The 16,818-nt window shown below is 41.6% G+C and overlaps 1 protein-coding gene across 1 annotated transcript in view; it reads right to left on the bottom strand.

Annotated features, from left to right (window-relative positions):
- DLG2 (discs large MAGUK scaffold protein 2) overlaps nt 1-16,818 on the bottom strand; it is an 856,812-nt gene that overhangs the window by 10,068 nt on the left and 829,926 nt on the right. The window contains exons 19-22 of the mRNA XM_013943075.2: nt 14,651-14,692; nt 2,870-2,920; nt 1,985-2,086; nt 553-725 (exon numbers count right to left, since the gene is read on the bottom strand). Coding sequence (XP_013798529.2) covers nt 553-725; nt 1,985-2,086; nt 2,870-2,920; nt 14,651-14,692 — 368 coding nt within the window. The remainder of the gene's footprint in view (nt 1-552; nt 726-1,984; nt 2,087-2,869; nt 2,921-14,650; nt 14,693-16,818) is intronic.

Below are 16,818 nucleotides of genomic sequence, written 5' to 3'. Positions count from 1 at the left end.
TGTTCAAAAAGCACTTCCTAAGTTCTGTCCCAATACTGTCCTGAGACAGCTTTACAAAAGCTAACTCAAAAAAAAAAAAAAAATCTGGATACTATGCTTGTAGTATAGGTTTGTTGTTAGTCTCATTCTACAAGCAGAGAAGCTGAGAAAAACAGAAGTTAAATATCTTTGTCCAAGCCACAGAAGGAACCTGTATCAGAGCTGGGACTGGAGCTAAGTCCAAAACCCTGAGTTGGATGCTCAAACCAGAGCAACCACTGAGCGCCTCTGAACTCCTCTGAACTGACCCCAAAGAAGCAAGGCTGTTTTGGGGCATACTTGAGGCACTGTGGCTTCATTCGTGAACCCATGGCACTACATCTGGGTGCAGGAAGTGCCAAGAATGCTGTCATTGAAAGTCAGAGTCTCTGCTCGTGGAGTCATTGTAAGGCTAGAATTATTAGGTTACAATTTTGTGGATATTTTATATGTTAGCAGAAGCATCATGTCTGAGACACAATGGGGCAAAAAACAGATTGTGTTGCATGGGCAATAAAACTGGTGTCAACCTACCCTTTCTGCCACAAATCTCACAGACTGGACACTAGTTCCATATAAATTATCATTGTACTGCCCAGCTTCTATAAATTTGTGCTCTTGGATATCCTTTTCCATTTGTTCTCTTGAAATGACAAAATGATAATCTCGCCCGTCCACTTCATAGTCACGCTTTGGCCGTGTGGTATCTGCACAAAACAAAAGACAGAAAATCAAGAGGTCTGTAAAAGCATTTCATGCAAAGTACCGGAATTAAGGTTTGTTCAGCAGACAATGCTGGGTCTGCCCTACGGGGAGGTGTTTCGCATCCGGGAGTGGAGGGACCCTTTCAGGAGGAATACACACAAACCTCAAATACAAAACACATTCCGCACTGTGAATCTAATCTTATTCTACATTACAGTGATCCAAATGAATGGCAATTTGTCAATTTATTTCAGCCTCAGTTATAAGGTTGATTCTGGTCTCATCTCTAGCAGTTTTAAGCTGGTGGTACAGGTATCAGTTTAAAACGAAGTAAGATTGCAATGAGAGGCCAAAATAAACACCGAACAAGCTTTAATGATCCAAACAATAAATAATCAGCTAAATTCAGGGTCCAATATTACTTTCAGATTAGACGGTCTAAATTCCACACAAATCATAAATAATTGCATATTTTTATTGGTGGATATATGTTACTAAATTGAAACATTTTACCAGTCTTTCAGACTTTTATCTCATTTAAAAAGCTACAGAATAAGTGATTTGTGAACTGAGTTTGTAATTAGAAGGCCCCCTGTTTAGTAAAATGCTGGAGCTTTTAAGACATTTAAATAGGAAAGATAGTGGCAGGCTATGTTTGATGTCAGAGCATTGCTGACGAGTTGAGATATCCTGGCACTAAGAATCCAGCATTCCCACATCTGGGGGAGCTGCCATGAAAGAGAGACCTATGAGCTTTTGACAGCAAAGGGGGCTCCTCGGTGAGCACGGACACCCTGGAGCAGTAGCGCAACTGGCTCTGTCTCTCCTCCAGACAGTCAGCTGGTGGCTGTCCCCTGCTTTGCTTGCAGAGATGGGTGCTGGGGTCCTGGATGGCTGACGGAGGTTTAAAATGCACAAAAATTCTTTCCAGACCTTCACCATCTTTTTTTGTTTGCTCTTTTCCCCATTTCTGTCCAACGGGGAAATCTGCTTTCCCGACTCAGTATCCTGATTTGGAATACTTTTCTTGTTTCAGAAGAGTGACATTTCCAATGGGACTGAAATTCCGGTTTTTCACACAGCTCTGCAGGACATTACCTCAGAGGTGCAGCCTCTGCAGATGTCCTCTTCCTATCCAGTTCTAAAAATGGCTTTCGAGAAACACAGCTATGTAAGGACCCTGCTTTCACAGCAGTTCACCTTATGTGTTTCACCAAGAGCTCTAACTCAGCTGCAGAATGAAGAATAAAATAGTACTTACGTGGTACACATGACCCAAACTTATCAGGGAATTCAGATATCAAATCATCGTTGATCCGATCTTTCATAGGACCCAGAATGATAACTGGCCTGGTGTAGTTAACTGAACAACAGAAAGAAAAGCATATTTTGATGGTGTTACTAGAAGTAACAGTAAAAATTCCCAAAGATGCACTAACCTGAGTTATTAACTATATGTATGAAGGGAAATCTCAGATTTATGGGGGTTTTTTGAAGAGTAATTTTTTTTATTGCCATGGATACAGAAATTGGAACTGAGACTGCTTATCATGCAAAGTTCAGAGCCCTCTGATAGTGTATGCACATATAGGCAAAGGGCTATTTGGTAGTATATATATTTGTTACTGCTCAGCAAAGTGACTCCTAAATGCTCACAGATAGACTCTGTCATGAGGTATGGAAAGGAGACAGAATCCATTTTTTTTCTTAGTTATATGAATGTATCTGCAATTAAATCAAGTGGGTTGTACTACCATAACAGAAAACATTTTCAGTTTGCATTGATGTAGGTTCATCTACCCTGGCTGAGGCACATATCTCATGAGAAGGAAAATAATAAATGCCTCCCATGTAACAATGATGCAGTAAATCTAAAAAATCTGCATCAATATTTTGCAGACTTATTAATGCATTTATTAGTAAAGGCCATGAGAACATACTGGGGAGAGTCCTGGGAACATTAGGAAATGGGAGCTAGCAAGGGAGACCCTCACATACATTTCTAATGTATGCAATAGCCAAAGCAGCCAAGAAAAAGGAGCTGCAGAGAATCTGGGGCCAGCACAACCACGCTTGTCTCTTCAGGCCCCCAAAATGTAAAATGAAAAATTTAAGCAATAGTGGCAGGAAAGCAGATTGAACTTACTTTCCTGCCTTGTGACAGGTTCATAAGAAAGGATGCAGTCTTCTTGGCCTCCTGACAAGAGAAGAAAGAGAAGAGATTGAAGCTGACAAGCAACAGTTCAAATACCAAAATTTGATAAAGTGCTTCATCTAGAGGCAGAACAGGTTCAACATTTCTTTCTGGCAAAGCTCTCACCTGAACCATTCCAAAGTCCCTAATAACTGTGAGGTTTGGAGACCTCTTTTTTTTCCTTCCCCTCCCTCCACTGCCACATATTTAGTTTCTCTGTGCTGAAATGGGGCTTTTTTTCAATGATACAGAATAGTTGTAGCAATGGCAATAAGGCTTCATTTACTGATTTAATAGCAAGGCTGTTTACAAGAATATTGCAGAAATTTAAGAAGTGATTCTTTTGCTTGTCCAATTACTAAGGTCTTAATATGCTGCTGCAGGGCAAGTCCATAGGCTAAGTTGAACAATGTTTATTGTTAGAATAAATACATTTTGGCTGATCATCCTTCTACTGTGCATAAACCCCATGGTCTAGTTCATTCACAGCCTGATATCTAGGTTTAAGCTGTTTTCTGACCCTTGCCCTTTCCCTGGGCAGGAATATCACAGCATCATATTTTATGTATTTATCTTCACTCCACTCCTGTTAGCCAGGGGAGTGTTGTTGCCTCCCCAAGGCATTTAGGGAACTAAAGCAGAGAAATTTGTCACAAGAAAAAAGTGGTATTATATGGAACAGAAGCTGGGTCCAGGCTTACAGCCTCAGAGTATCATAGTCCTCTCCTCTATGAGAGAGCAAGAGGAGCGGGGGAAGGATTCTTCAACCTACTGCATGAAAAATTTATGTGCATTTCTCTTTCTGGGTCATTGCTGTATACTAGGTACCACACAAGGACTCTGACAGGTTCTAAATATGACTTAGGCTGAGCAAAGTTTAAAACTATGATTCTATTTTTACTTAGTTTAGTGCTTATCTCTGAAAAGATCTACACTTGGGATTTTGCTTAATAGAACAATTTAGATACTATAGGAGAAAGGGTGCCAGGATGGGTACCAGGGGTTTTACAAAATAGACAGGGTCACCTTCATTTCATGTGCTTGCACACACGAGTCCTTGTTCCGTTTTTCTGGCTGGCTCCCACCAAACCAAAGTGCACACATGCAGGGGAAGGGTGTTGCACGGTGCCTTGTTGGGCGTTATGGGTAGGATTTACTTCGAGGGGGATGCAGCTCACCCTGAAGTAGACTGACTGGTTAGCTGACTGGTTAGCTGGTTAGCTGAGTCACTCCCTAGGCACCACTAATGGTATTGACAAGACTTCTAGTGAATAGGGTGACAGTTCAGATACGTAGCTCACAAGTAGGCATCAAAATTTTGGTGGTTTAGTCTTTACGGACTCCCACCACATGAATCCAATTTGTACAAGGATATTTTTCATAATTTATTATCGACAGCTGTGAGAAATGTGCAAGAAAGCCTTTCAAGTAAAAAAAATATTGTAATTAAGGACTAAGACAGAAGATGCAAATAAAAAAGTACCAGAGATGTTAGGAGAGAGGGAGAACAGAAAGGACCAACTCCAAACTAGTTATGATGCTGAAGCAGCTAATGAGAAAACACCATTTTTAATAAAAGAAAGAAAACAGACAGATTTTCAGGGCAAGGCAACATAACATGTGAAGACTGTGGAAAATGGATTTTGCTTTTTTTTTTTGTAAACGTTCAATACTGTAATCACTTGCTTAACTTTGACTCTTTGCAAAATGAAGAAACTAGAGCTATTATTACACTAGATTTCATGCATCAGATTTATATTTTTTTTTTCTGGAAAATCTTGGGGTGATAGAACAAACTCAGGACATCCCATTCCCCTGCGGATGAAACAATTCCCTCTCCAGGCTGGATGAGGATGCTCCTGAACTGTCTGTCCTCTCCAGCCCGGAGGAGCCATGTCTATGCTTTTCAACAACCTGAGAAAGTCAGTTTTGGGGTGGGTGACGAAACCACCAGGTACTAGGCAAGTGGAGGTGAGCCTGTTTGCAGGGATACAACGTATAAGCTTGAGAATACTTGTTTCAATGGCATATGGATCTGCAGAAGGGGATTTATTTAATCAGATTTCAGAAACCTGCATTGTGAGTGTTTATGTCTGAGATAGTGCCCTTTAGTGTCAATGGGTGCTGACAAATAGGCAAGTGCTTATTCGAAGACGTGATTCATCTGACCTGTTTTAGATGCCTGCTCTGAGGCATCTAAATGATGAGAGGGAAAGGCAGAAATGGCTGTTTGTCTCCATTGTCCTATAAAGGCATCTAAACAGTAAGGTCAGATGCAGACATCTGCATTTGGACAGATGAAGTGACAGTGATAAGGACAACTGAAGGAAAGAGCCAATAACTGTGACACTATATAAAAATTTGTCTGTGTCTAACATTTGGCTTAGGCACAGAATTACAACCAGCAGAGATAAGCAAGCACAGGTTTTACCTTCTCTTTTGCTCAGCCCATGGAAGAAGTGTACACATATTAAAGCTGTCATTACATCTTTTGCTGGCAATATTGTCAGAGAATGTGTTATAGAGAAAAAAGGAGCCTGCCGTTTCACAGAAGTCTTGTGAAACTGTGGCCAGACTGAAGTCCGTAGAAAAACTCCAGTCCGCTTAAACCGTGCCCCAAATGAAGCCATCAGAAAGGGCTGAAGCATGTAAGCAGAAACTTTGAACCTGACTGTGATACACAGGGACTTAAAGATAGACATCTTCCTCAGGCTCTTTGGCATTAAGTTTCAGACTTATTGGAGGTGTGATTGTGATAGAAGTCCATACCATTTCCCCTACTTTACTTTTCCGGAAAAAGTGCTCAGGAAGCTCAAGTTCCTATGTGAACTAAAATTCTTCCAAGTGCTGCCCAGACAAATTCCTGAAGGTCTTCAAACACTAATATGCATGTTAAATGTAACAGATGGTAGTCTTTAATGATCAGTACTGCATGGCTTTCACAGAATCACAGAATCACAGAATGGCTGAGGTTGGAAGGGACCTCTGGAGATCATCTAGTCCAACACCCCTGCTCAAGCAGGGTCACCTAGAGCACATTGCACAGGATCGCGTCCAGGCGGATTTTGAATATCTCCAGAGAAGGAGACTCCACAACCTCTCTGGGCAACCTGGTCCAGTGCTCTGTCACCCTCACAGGGAAGAAGTTTTTGCTCATGTTCAGATGGAAGTGTCTGTGTTTCAGTTTGTGCCCGTTGCCTCGCGTCCTGTCGCTCGGCACCACTGAAAAGAGTCTGGTCCCATCCTCTCGACACCCTCCCTTCAGATACTTGTACACGTTGATAAGATGTCCTCTCAGCCTTCTTTTCTCCAGGCTAAACAGGCCCAGCTCTCTCAGTCTCTCCTCGTAAGAGAGATGCTCCAGTCCCCTAATCATCTTTGTAGCCCTTCGCTGCACTTGCTCCAGTAGTGCCACATCCCTCTTGTACTGGGGAGCCCAGAACTGGACGCAGTACTCCAGGTGTGGCCTCACCAGGGCTGAGGAGAGGGGGAGGATCACCTCCCTCGACCTGCTGGCAACACTCTTCCTGATGCACCCCAGGAGACCATTGGCCTTCTTGGCCACAAGGGCACATTGCTGCCTCATGCTTAACTTGGTGTCCAGCAGCACTCCCAGGTCCTTCTCCGCAGAGCTGCTTTCCAGCAGGTCAGCCCCCAACCTGTACTGGTGCATGGGGTTATTCCTCCCCAGGTGCAGGACCCTGCACTTCCCTCTGTTGAACTTCATGAGGTTCCTCTCCGCCCACCTCTGAAGCCTGTCCAGGTCTCTCTGAATGGCAGCACAGCCCTCTGGCGTATCAGCCACTCCTCCCAGTTTTGTATCGTCAGCAAACTTGCTGAGGGTGCACTCTGTGCCTTCATCCAGGTCATTGATGAAGAAGTTGAACAAGACTGGACCCAGGACTGACCCCTGGGGGACACCGCTAGCTACAGGCCTCCAACTAGACTCTGTGCCACTGATCACAACTCTCTGAGCTCTGCCATTCAGCCAGTTCTCAATCCACCTCACTGTCCACTCATCCAGCCCACACTCCCTGAGCTTGTCTATGAGGATGCTATGGGAGACAGTGTCAAAAGCCTTGCTCAAGTCAAGGTAGACAACATCCACTGCTCTCCCCTCATCTACCCAGCCAGTCATTCCATCAGAGAAGGCTATCAGATTGGTTAGGCATGATTTCCTCTTGGTGAAGCCATGCTGACTACTCCTGATCACCTTCTTTTCCTCCTCATGCTTGGAAACAGTATCCAGGATGAGCTGCTCCATCACCTTTCCAGGGATGGAGGTGAGGCTGACTGGCCTGTAGTTCCCTGGGTCCTCCTTCTTGCCCTTTTGGAAGACTGGGGTGACACTGGCTTTCCTCCAGTCTTCAGGCACCTCTCCTGTCCTCCATGACCTTTCCAAGATGATGGAGAGTGGCCTAGCAATGACATCCGCCAGCTCCCTCAGCACTCGTGGGTGCATCCCATCAGGGCCCATGGATTTGTGGGTGTCAAGTTTGCTTAAATGATCTCTAACCCACTCCTCCTCCACCAAGGGAAAGTCTTCCTTTCTCCAGACTTTCTCTCTTGCCTCCAGGGTCTGGGGTTCCTGAGGGCTGGCCTGAGCAGTAGAGACTGAAGCAAAGAAGGCATTCAGTAACTCTGCCTTCTCTGTATCCTTCATCACCAGGGCACCCACCCCATTCAGCAAAGGGCCCACATTTTCCCTAGTCTTCCTCTTGCTACTGATGTATTTGAAGAAGCCCTTCTTGCTGTCCTTGACATCTCTCGCCAGATTTAATTCCAAACGGGCCTTAGCCTTCCTCGTCGCATCCCTGCATACTCTGACAACGTTCCTATATTCCTCCCAAGTGGCCTGTCCCCCTTTCCACTTTCTGTATACTTCCTTCTTCTGGTTGAGTTTTGCCAGGAGCTCCTTGCTCATCCATGCAGGTCTCCTACCTCCTTTGCTTGACTTCCTTCTTATAGGGATGCACTGCTCTTGAGCCTGGAGGAGGTGATGTTTGAATATTAACCAGCTCTCTTGAACGCCCCTTCCTTCTAGGGGCCCTAACCCATGGGATTCCTTCAAGTAGGTCCCTGAAGAGGCCAAAGTTTGCTCTCCTGAAGTCCAGGGTTGCGATCCTACTTAGTGCCCTGCTGCCTCCTCGCAGGATCCTGAACTCCACCATCTCATGGTCACTGCAGCCAAGGCTGCCCCCAACCTTCACATCTTCAACCAGCTTTGAAGTAGTCCATAAAGGATTATGTATAACGAAGAGCTCTAGAGTCAATCAGTAATGGAATTGCTATAACCTTGCAATAGCTTTGAGGTGTGGGACACTGTGAAATTCAGCAGGACATAGGCTTTTATTTTATTTAATTTTACATTTGACCAAGCCTCATTTACTGCCCCCATTAATGGCTTGATTAGCACAGGTTAGCTGTATTGATCTGGAAAAGCTTTGCAAAAATTAATAGACAAAACCAAAACCAAAACCATTTCTGTAGAATTTTAGAATGATTCCTTGTACTTTAGTAAAATTCCATAAAGTGGAAAAGAGAAGAAAATAAATGAGAAGAAAGTGAAATGAGGCTTTCCTAAATCTATTAAACTGTGAGTGAAATTAATAGAGGTCTTTCACTTTCTTAAGATCCCCCTGGCTCCATCTCCCTTCCTTCTTGGTTTGCCTGTTAGTGAGTTCCAGTCCTCAGGAAGAGAAGAATAACCTCAAGTTTGTTATAACTCATATCTTCTAAGAACTGGGCACAGAAGTCCTGAAACATAACAAATGAGTTTCATAAGTACTACTCATTTTGTCTTTTTAACTGATTTTATCATGTTTCAGAAGGTAGCACTAAATGGATTTGAGGTGTTGCCTCTGTTTTCCCTTTCTTTCTGGCTAGATGGCAGAAAAAGTCTTTGAAAGACTGGAAACCATTGTTTCAGTGCAGAACTGGCACATTTTAGGCATTTTTCTTGCAACTCATAAAACTTGTCCTGCCTTGAAACTCATGTCCAGCCAGAGCATCTGGAGCTTTCACAGTGCTTCACGCAGCACATGAGTAATGGTGCAGGAGAGCTGCTGTGAGATGCTGTGGAGAAGTGCTATGACCACATATGTGCTACCTTGGGAGGCTCCATGTCTGAAGCCTTCTGCAAAGTAGCATCCCTTACACTGTGGTCCAACCTTGCAGCCTTCCTGCCAGAATCTGGGGGAATGGGAGGTCCAGCATATAGAAGTGCAGCCACCTTGTAACCTGATGCATCAAACGCTCCCCCCCCCCATCATGCACCTCATGCACGGGGAATCCATGGATTTGGGCATCCTGCTAATGTCTGTGAATGAAAAAATCTGTAAAGGAATCTAGGACAGTGAATAAAAAAATGAATAGTACTTATAGAGACAGCTAAAAGAAATGAGTTATGAATTTAAAAAAATCAAAGGGAATTTCTGGGCTCATGGAAATTGCTGGATTAATGGTGGTGGTCATCATCAGTATTTTTGCAAAGTACGTGCAGATAAGCCAAATTTATTTTATTTTTGAGCCTTGTCCTGAATTTTGTTGCTTAACTGGACCTAAAATCAAAGATGGCTTATTTTTCGGTCCCCATCCATTTTGGTTTTGGGCTACTGAATGGATTATGTGAGTTGGATTTGCAATATGACAGCTCAATTTCTGGTTTGTTTCATCTGCACAGTCTGCACTGGATAGTCAATATCTTAACTTTTATTTGACTCAAAATCCCTCCCTGGATCTCTGTTTATGTGAGTAAGCAAATGACTTTTGGAAATATGACAACAGGTACAAAACACCAGAATTAGGGGCAAATTCAATACTTAAAAAGATCATCAGTAATTTGAGAATGAATTTGTGACTGAAAAGTGGTCTATCAGCCTTATATGTCTAAGATCAATATAGTTTGTGGGGACTTCAATACTTGTGCAAATCTGAATATGCCTGGATAATATAATAATCCTTGGGACCATAAGAGAGAATTTAAGCGTCCAGTTAATCAGTGGCCTAACATAATATTAATGACTCCTTTAATGTTGTTCTGAGTCTACATCTCTCACTACAAGAATGACTTGCTGACCAAGTTCAGAGGGTGAAAATTTTGGTTTCTAGCACTTTTTCTTACTTCTAACTTTTAGTCATGTATTGCCTCTTCAGATAATTGGTGCGATCACAACCAATTATGCAATTAGGCTAAATAGATGTGGTAATGCATGTGCAATTTTGAAGACAGCTGTAAAAGCCTTTACTGAACTGCACATAAGAGTGTTACCAGACATATGCAATAGAGAGACTTAAAATTCATGGCCATTATGAAAATCATGTTTTGGAAAATAAGAACTGATGAGTCCATAGTTAAAATATGTTCCTACAAGCTTATTTTGAAAAAGAAATTAGAACATTTTAAGTTACAGACCTCAAAAGAAACACTTTCAATTTTTGTTTGATCATCTGATTCATGGATAAGTCAAAGATGGCTGCATGTATACTTGTGACAACAAGAACCACTTTCTGCTAGACCAGGACTTTATATATTTCTCTGTAAACTTGCTTTTACTGCTGAGAGCAGATGCAAATCAACTGACATAGTCATAGCCTTCATGTTATCATGGAGTGTGACGCAGTAGCAGCTGTGTGGCAGCTCAGCCCCTTTTAGATCAGGCCAACATCTGTTTCTGGCTCCAAAGTACTTTTTTTTTTTTATAATGGGCCAGATTCTGCTGTCAAATGTATTTGTAGTTCCCTCGAAGTTAATGGAGCCGAAGGTTATGTGCTGGAATAAAGAAAATTGGGATTTGGAGTGGCCACCATCTCTCCTTCCTGAAGACAAGGACAGCATAGGTGTTCACCACTGAGCAGTTTGCCCTGAGCTCCTATACAGCCAGCACGGACATCTTTAGGACAACATTCATCTGGTCTGTTTTAGATGTTGGCTTAAGGATGAAACAAGCTGCTCTCTAAAAACCTCTCTCTTCATTAAAGAGAACTGGGTGCAAAAAACCTGAGAGGGTGATGCACCTGAGAGGGAAAATGTGGCCATTTTAGGGATCTATACTGGTCAAGGGAATCCCACTTTTGGTCCCACGTCTTCCTCTCTTTACAAACCCAGTGACGAGAGTGCTGGCAGAAGAAATCAGGTTTACTGTCTGGAACAGCTTTGTTGCTAAGAAGTTCTTCAAGAATTTTCTGTTGAGACCGTGTAGGGGGATTTTCAATTAAATTATTATTTTGAAATGAAACATATCTGACTTCTATGGACCTTTATTTTTTAATCCCCAAACCCAAGACACAAGCAATGGAATACTTCAGCCAAATAGTGAAATGTTTTAGCATATTTTTTTAAATAAATATGAATACATCAGAATTTCTCCCAGAAAAATCCCAGTCTATTTGAAACTCCTTCTATTAATCACTGTTCAGCACATAGCCTGGACAGCTCTCAGAAACCTTCATTGTCACTTCGTGTAGTTGTACCCCTGATTTGGAATGGTTCTAGGGATGATCAAGTAACAAAGATTTCAACACTAGCTGCTTTCAACCAAATGCTCATCATGAGAAGCCAGAGTTAGAAAAAAGTGTTAAAGCAATAGCCAGAGACTCACTAGAAAAAATACAGAACACTTCACTGGATTCTAATGCGCCTGTTTTTATAGGGGCAAATATGAAAGTCTGCAGGAGAATGTGCCACTTGCTAGTCGTTTCCCTTTCTTACCCACACATGTTTCTTTGTGCTGGCCAAAGTGTGAATTGCTGCTTTCTCACAATTCAGAGAACAGTAGGGCAGAAAACCTTTTTTCTTCCTGCTTGCCTGCTTGGGAAACAGGAAAGAAAAGAGGCACTGTGATAAGGTCACAATCCCATGGAGAAACCGTGAGCTCTCCAGCAGTTTTCTATTTGCTTCCCATGAATTTTCAGCTTATTCTTTTCTCCTCTTAGCATGTCTTATTTCACGAGTAGATAGAGTTATGGCCAGATGAATTTGCAAGTCAGCATACACAGTGGTCCTGGTAAAATAACTTGTAGTCCCTCTCCTTGAGCACACAAATTCTCCTCAAAATGGCACTGGCATCGTGCTGGAGAACATCTTTGCAACGTGGCTGGCTCCAAATGGAGTTAAACCAAACTCAGTTCTGCAGCAGTAACTGATGTTGGGCCTGGTTCCCAGCTACGCGGATGCAAACAAGAAGAGCAGAAATAATAACTGCATACTGTCTCATTCCATCAGGAATAAGCTTTTCCCAGCCCACCTATTATTTTTTTTAACTTTAATTAAAAATAAATAAATTGGAAGACGGTGAAGAACATGTCTATAGGACTGAAATGTTCACAGACTAGTTCAGATAACTACTTTTCTGATATGAGGGTTACGGGGAGGCTTGTATTGCACAGAGTCCTCTCCCAACAGTCGCACAAGGTCAGAAAAACAGTGAAATAAGACAATTTCTTCACGGAAGACCCCATCTCTCTTATCTCCACACCCTCATAATTTGTTGACTGCTTTCTTTGACCATCCTCATCTTGCTTTCCTCCATTTTCTGATTCTTCTCTACTCCTGAGCCATGATTTTTCTCGAGGAGATTTGCTGGAAGGAGCTGTGTGACAGGACATACTGCTGACATAAGGTAGTGTGGAGATCCAGAGAGTAACTGACTGCACTCATGAGGGCTGTAAGTCCCCACAAGAGATATGGTCATATACCATGGTCACTTAGTAATTATACTCAGAGTCAGGCTCCAGCTGACATGCCAGTTTGGCCGTCTGAAACAGTCATTTACAAAAGCTGGCGACCAGGGTTGCTGTTTGCCCAAGGCCGTGCCTCCAAATGTCATGTCAGCACACACCAATGAATCGTTAGCAAATGAAAATAGGCCCTTTGGGCACAAACTCCCAGACTACAGAGACACTTTCACTTGGCGTAACCTAGGATTGGCTTCCCCTGCTGCTAAATGGCATGGCCCTCCCATGGGCAGAGGAGGAAGACCTGCCCATCTGCCTGCATCTCCTCCACCAGACGGCAGTATCTGGACACACCAGTATTACGTGGGTAGCTCCAGCCAATATGGTGTAGGTGGGATGCTGCTGGGGTGAGATAGGAGCTTGCTCAGATAGAAATCACCCTTGGAAGAGAACTGCCTTGGGGAGCTGCTACCCCCAAACTCCTTTTCCTTCCAAGCATCTAAGCTCCAACTAACTACCCCAAAGTATTTCCATTCCCCTTCTTGCACCTCAAAACATGCACTTTGTTTCAAGCTATTGCACAGCCAACAGGGAACTAGCTACCTATGGTGCCATTTTGGAATTAGCTTTTTTGGACCTGCTGAAAAGGTTGAGCTACAGCTGGGAGCCCCTGTTCAAGTCTCCCATTTGCGACCATTCATCCAGCACTGGATATATGCTCAGGCACCAGCCTAGGTTCCCTTCTGGGCATTTATGTGCTCACTCTGAAATAAACACACCTGGAGGAGATTTGACTCATGAAACTTTTGCAAATTTAACCTATTGACTTGTTCATGATCATAAAGTCAGTCTGGGGAAGAAGCACCTTATATTTCAAATATAAAATTCTTCTTTCCTCCCCAGTAGAGGACACAGAAAAAATTAAAGAGGTTCAGAATTGGATCTCAGCAGTTCAAATGTGCCTACAATTTTCTTGTGACTCTGGCAATTGCTTTCGAAGGAAACCTTTGCAATACAAGAGAATAAAAACTAATTTACCATTTCTGAATTGCATACAATTAGATGTTTTGCTGAAAAAAACAATGTTTACTAACAGAGCTCAACTGCTATGCACTCTGTCTGAGGCTAGAAAGTATGAGGTACAATACCAATGATTACCTGTATGTAGGCGGGTATTTAGCACAAGTGCTGAGTGACTGGTGGAAAACTTGATTTGCTAAGCAAATGGCTTGACACAATTAAACAACTGGGTGATTTGGTAAGCAGTCTATCTTTTTAAATACCTCTTCTTACATTTCAGCTACTTTAATGTCTTATTTTTTGTTTTTCAACACTTCCATAAAAAAATATAGTGGTTGTTTTTTTTTTTTTTTTTTTTTTTTTTAGTATTACTAATATAGAACTTGCAATCTGTCACTATATGATCACATGGAGGATGTAATTCTAACCAGGCCAGGTTGCAGGGTTGGGACCTTCATTTGTAGGGAATCAGTGACATTCACTGGCAGTGCCCAAGGGGTGGAGGTCTATCTTACCTTTTTTGAAGACTTCAGTATACATTTAGGAAACCTGTACCCCCAAAATGAATGGCTCAGCAGAGCTTTTGAGGCTATTTATTAGCTCTTCAAACAGACATGCAGAAATAAAAGTAAAAATTGTGACCTTGTAAAGTGTATGTCTTTTTGTAGATTTGACTGCAGTTTTGAGTAATTTTCCTCTTAAAAGGGCATCAAGAAATTGTCCCTTCCCTGATGAGATAAACTTCATGTCACTAAACCAAATAATCTTGATTTGCACTGTCTACACAGAGCCAGGTTTGGTTTTTACATCCCAGAACACATCCCAAATAACAACTTTCCTCCCTGTTCTTATACAGGTTGCCAGCTGTCTTTTGTAGCTTTGTACTCAAAATATGGTTGTAAATTGAAATTCCAAGCCATTTGCTCCAACCATCTTTTTAACATTAACAAAAGAATAGCCAGAAGAGAAACAAAATAAAAGAAACAAACAGAACAAGCAATGCAAAGTAAAAGGACTCTAACAAAAGCAGTAACTTACTGTAGCTACTTTCACTATCGCTGCCATTAGAAGAAACATGTTCTGCAAGAACAGTACAGCAAATTAAGAACATAACCAAGCACCACAAAGCAGCAGGAACTTAAAAGAACTGCCACAGTCATGCAAAGGTAGTTGTGCAGAGAGGAAATAAAATCTGTACAGTGACATTACCTGAAAATCTTAGATAATCTACACAGTTAAAATGAAAGCTTTTTCTCTTGCGGCATTTCAGAAAGGGACTATATGTGATAGCTAGTAATATGCATTATGGCAAAGACACTTCTAGTTCTTGATGAAACAGTTAGTGACATCTCAGATAATTTAATTTCAAAATACCATATGGTCAACTTGCACCTCACTGGACTTCTTGACTAATGTTGTGAAACCTGAATGTCTGGTCATATTATTCCGCAGTGTGAATAATGTGCATCATTAATGCATTGGAACTATTTCTGCTAAACTTAAAGAATTCTAACTTTTGCTACTGTCATTAATTGCTGTGTACTATCTCAGAAGGTTAACAAATTAACAAGAAAATGGTTTTGCTACCAAATATTGTAAATATATCTATTTTAATCCATCCAGAAAAAGACAAAGCCAATGACAAAACAAAAAAAAAACAACAACAAAAAAAGGAAGAAACCCTTTTTCTAAAATTGTCTAGCTTCTGGATTTGAGCTAGAGTAGGAAAATCTTTGTCAGACCAGTCTGGATGGATAAATAGGAATGTAAGAATTATCATGATCGGTCAGAATTGTGGTTTGATAAGTCTGGTGTCTGTATCACATTATTTATAGAAAGGTGCAATCTATATCATGTGAGGTGGTTGTTCCAAACTGTAGTCAGCCTACCATTTATGATGATTCAGACTGTCATATATGGTCTTCAGGTGGTCTACAGAACCACATTAAGCAGTGGTATTGAGAGTATCTTGGATAAAAATAATGATAAATTTGTAACTGAAAGACCATTTTTGAGATTTGACACTTTTGAACTGCACTAGGACATTTAGAAAACAATAGTAAAATGGATATATAGTGGGGAGTCACCCTTGCTTAATGAGAATGAGATGCTGGTGGTTGAACAGACAAAGGGTGCAAATTAGTCACCTTCTGACAAACACAAGGAGCCAGAATTGGCCTAATATTTGTCATTAATCCACTTGGCAGATTAGGCTGTGGGTGACCCATGACACCCACCTGTAATTGTCTCAAAACCTTCCCAGTGAAGGAAGAAAACTCTCAAAAGCCAAGAATGCCCTGTGATGAACCCAGAGTAGAGACTGTGTTGATGTCCTGCAGGATGAGCATGGGAATTATGCCAAAGACTGTGCCTTCCTTGCAAAGCACTGCAATTCCCCCACATACAAGTCTAATAACAACTGTATACAGTGGGACTCATGGGGCTACTCCAGCAGCAGAAATGAGGGCGGATGATATCTGATAAGAATAATAATGGGAAACTTTGATCTGGGGCTTAGTGAAAAGCTTCAAAAAGTAAAGCTTACATTTTGAGCAAAATGGTATATGTACTTTTGGACATTTAATAGCAAGTTGACAAGGCCTACATCAAGCCATTATGCTACAGAGGACCCTGAAGGTCTTTATGAAACAAGAATAGGTATCCTCTGTAGTAAGAAACATCATTAAAAAGTATATTTCAGTTTAATATTAGTGAAAACGGGATGGATCTGGAAAGTCTAGAGGTGTGTCGGTAATTGAAAGCTAGATGTAATATTAATAGAGAAACTAGAGCCTATATAATATTTCTGTGCTACTTTTCCCTTAGCAATTAGTTTTCAGAGTTTAGTTTTCTCCTTTGAAATTGTTGGATGCTATGGAGATTTGTTTTTTTAAGGAGGGCTTATAAAATCAGAAATATTCTACTTCTCTTTAGGCAGAGAAGGATACGCATGTGCTGTTAATGTTATGCTAAGGCACTTTCCTTAAAGCGTTCAGTAACACAATGGTTAAAATTCTAGTGGTAGTGACATTTCCTGCCTATCACTGAAAATTAGTCTCACAGAACTGTTCTCCTTTGTCCACGAGATGAAGCTTTCATCTTTAACTGGTGAACTAATGGGTGACTTAAAATTAAATCATTTAAAAGCCCCTTCAAGAAATTAGTCAGGAACTGAATAATGTCTAAAATTGTGTGCATAAGTGTGC

Source organism: Apteryx mantelli, chromosome 1 (genome assembly GCF_036417845.1).
Source record: "Apteryx mantelli isolate bAptMan1 chromosome 1, bAptMan1.hap1, whole genome shotgun sequence".
NCBI classification, from domain to species: Eukaryota; Metazoa; Chordata; class Aves; order Apterygiformes; family Apterygidae; genus Apteryx; species Apteryx mantelli.
The sequence above is the reverse complement of the archived record's forward strand: the minus strand, read 5'-3'. Positions and strand labels throughout refer to the sequence as shown.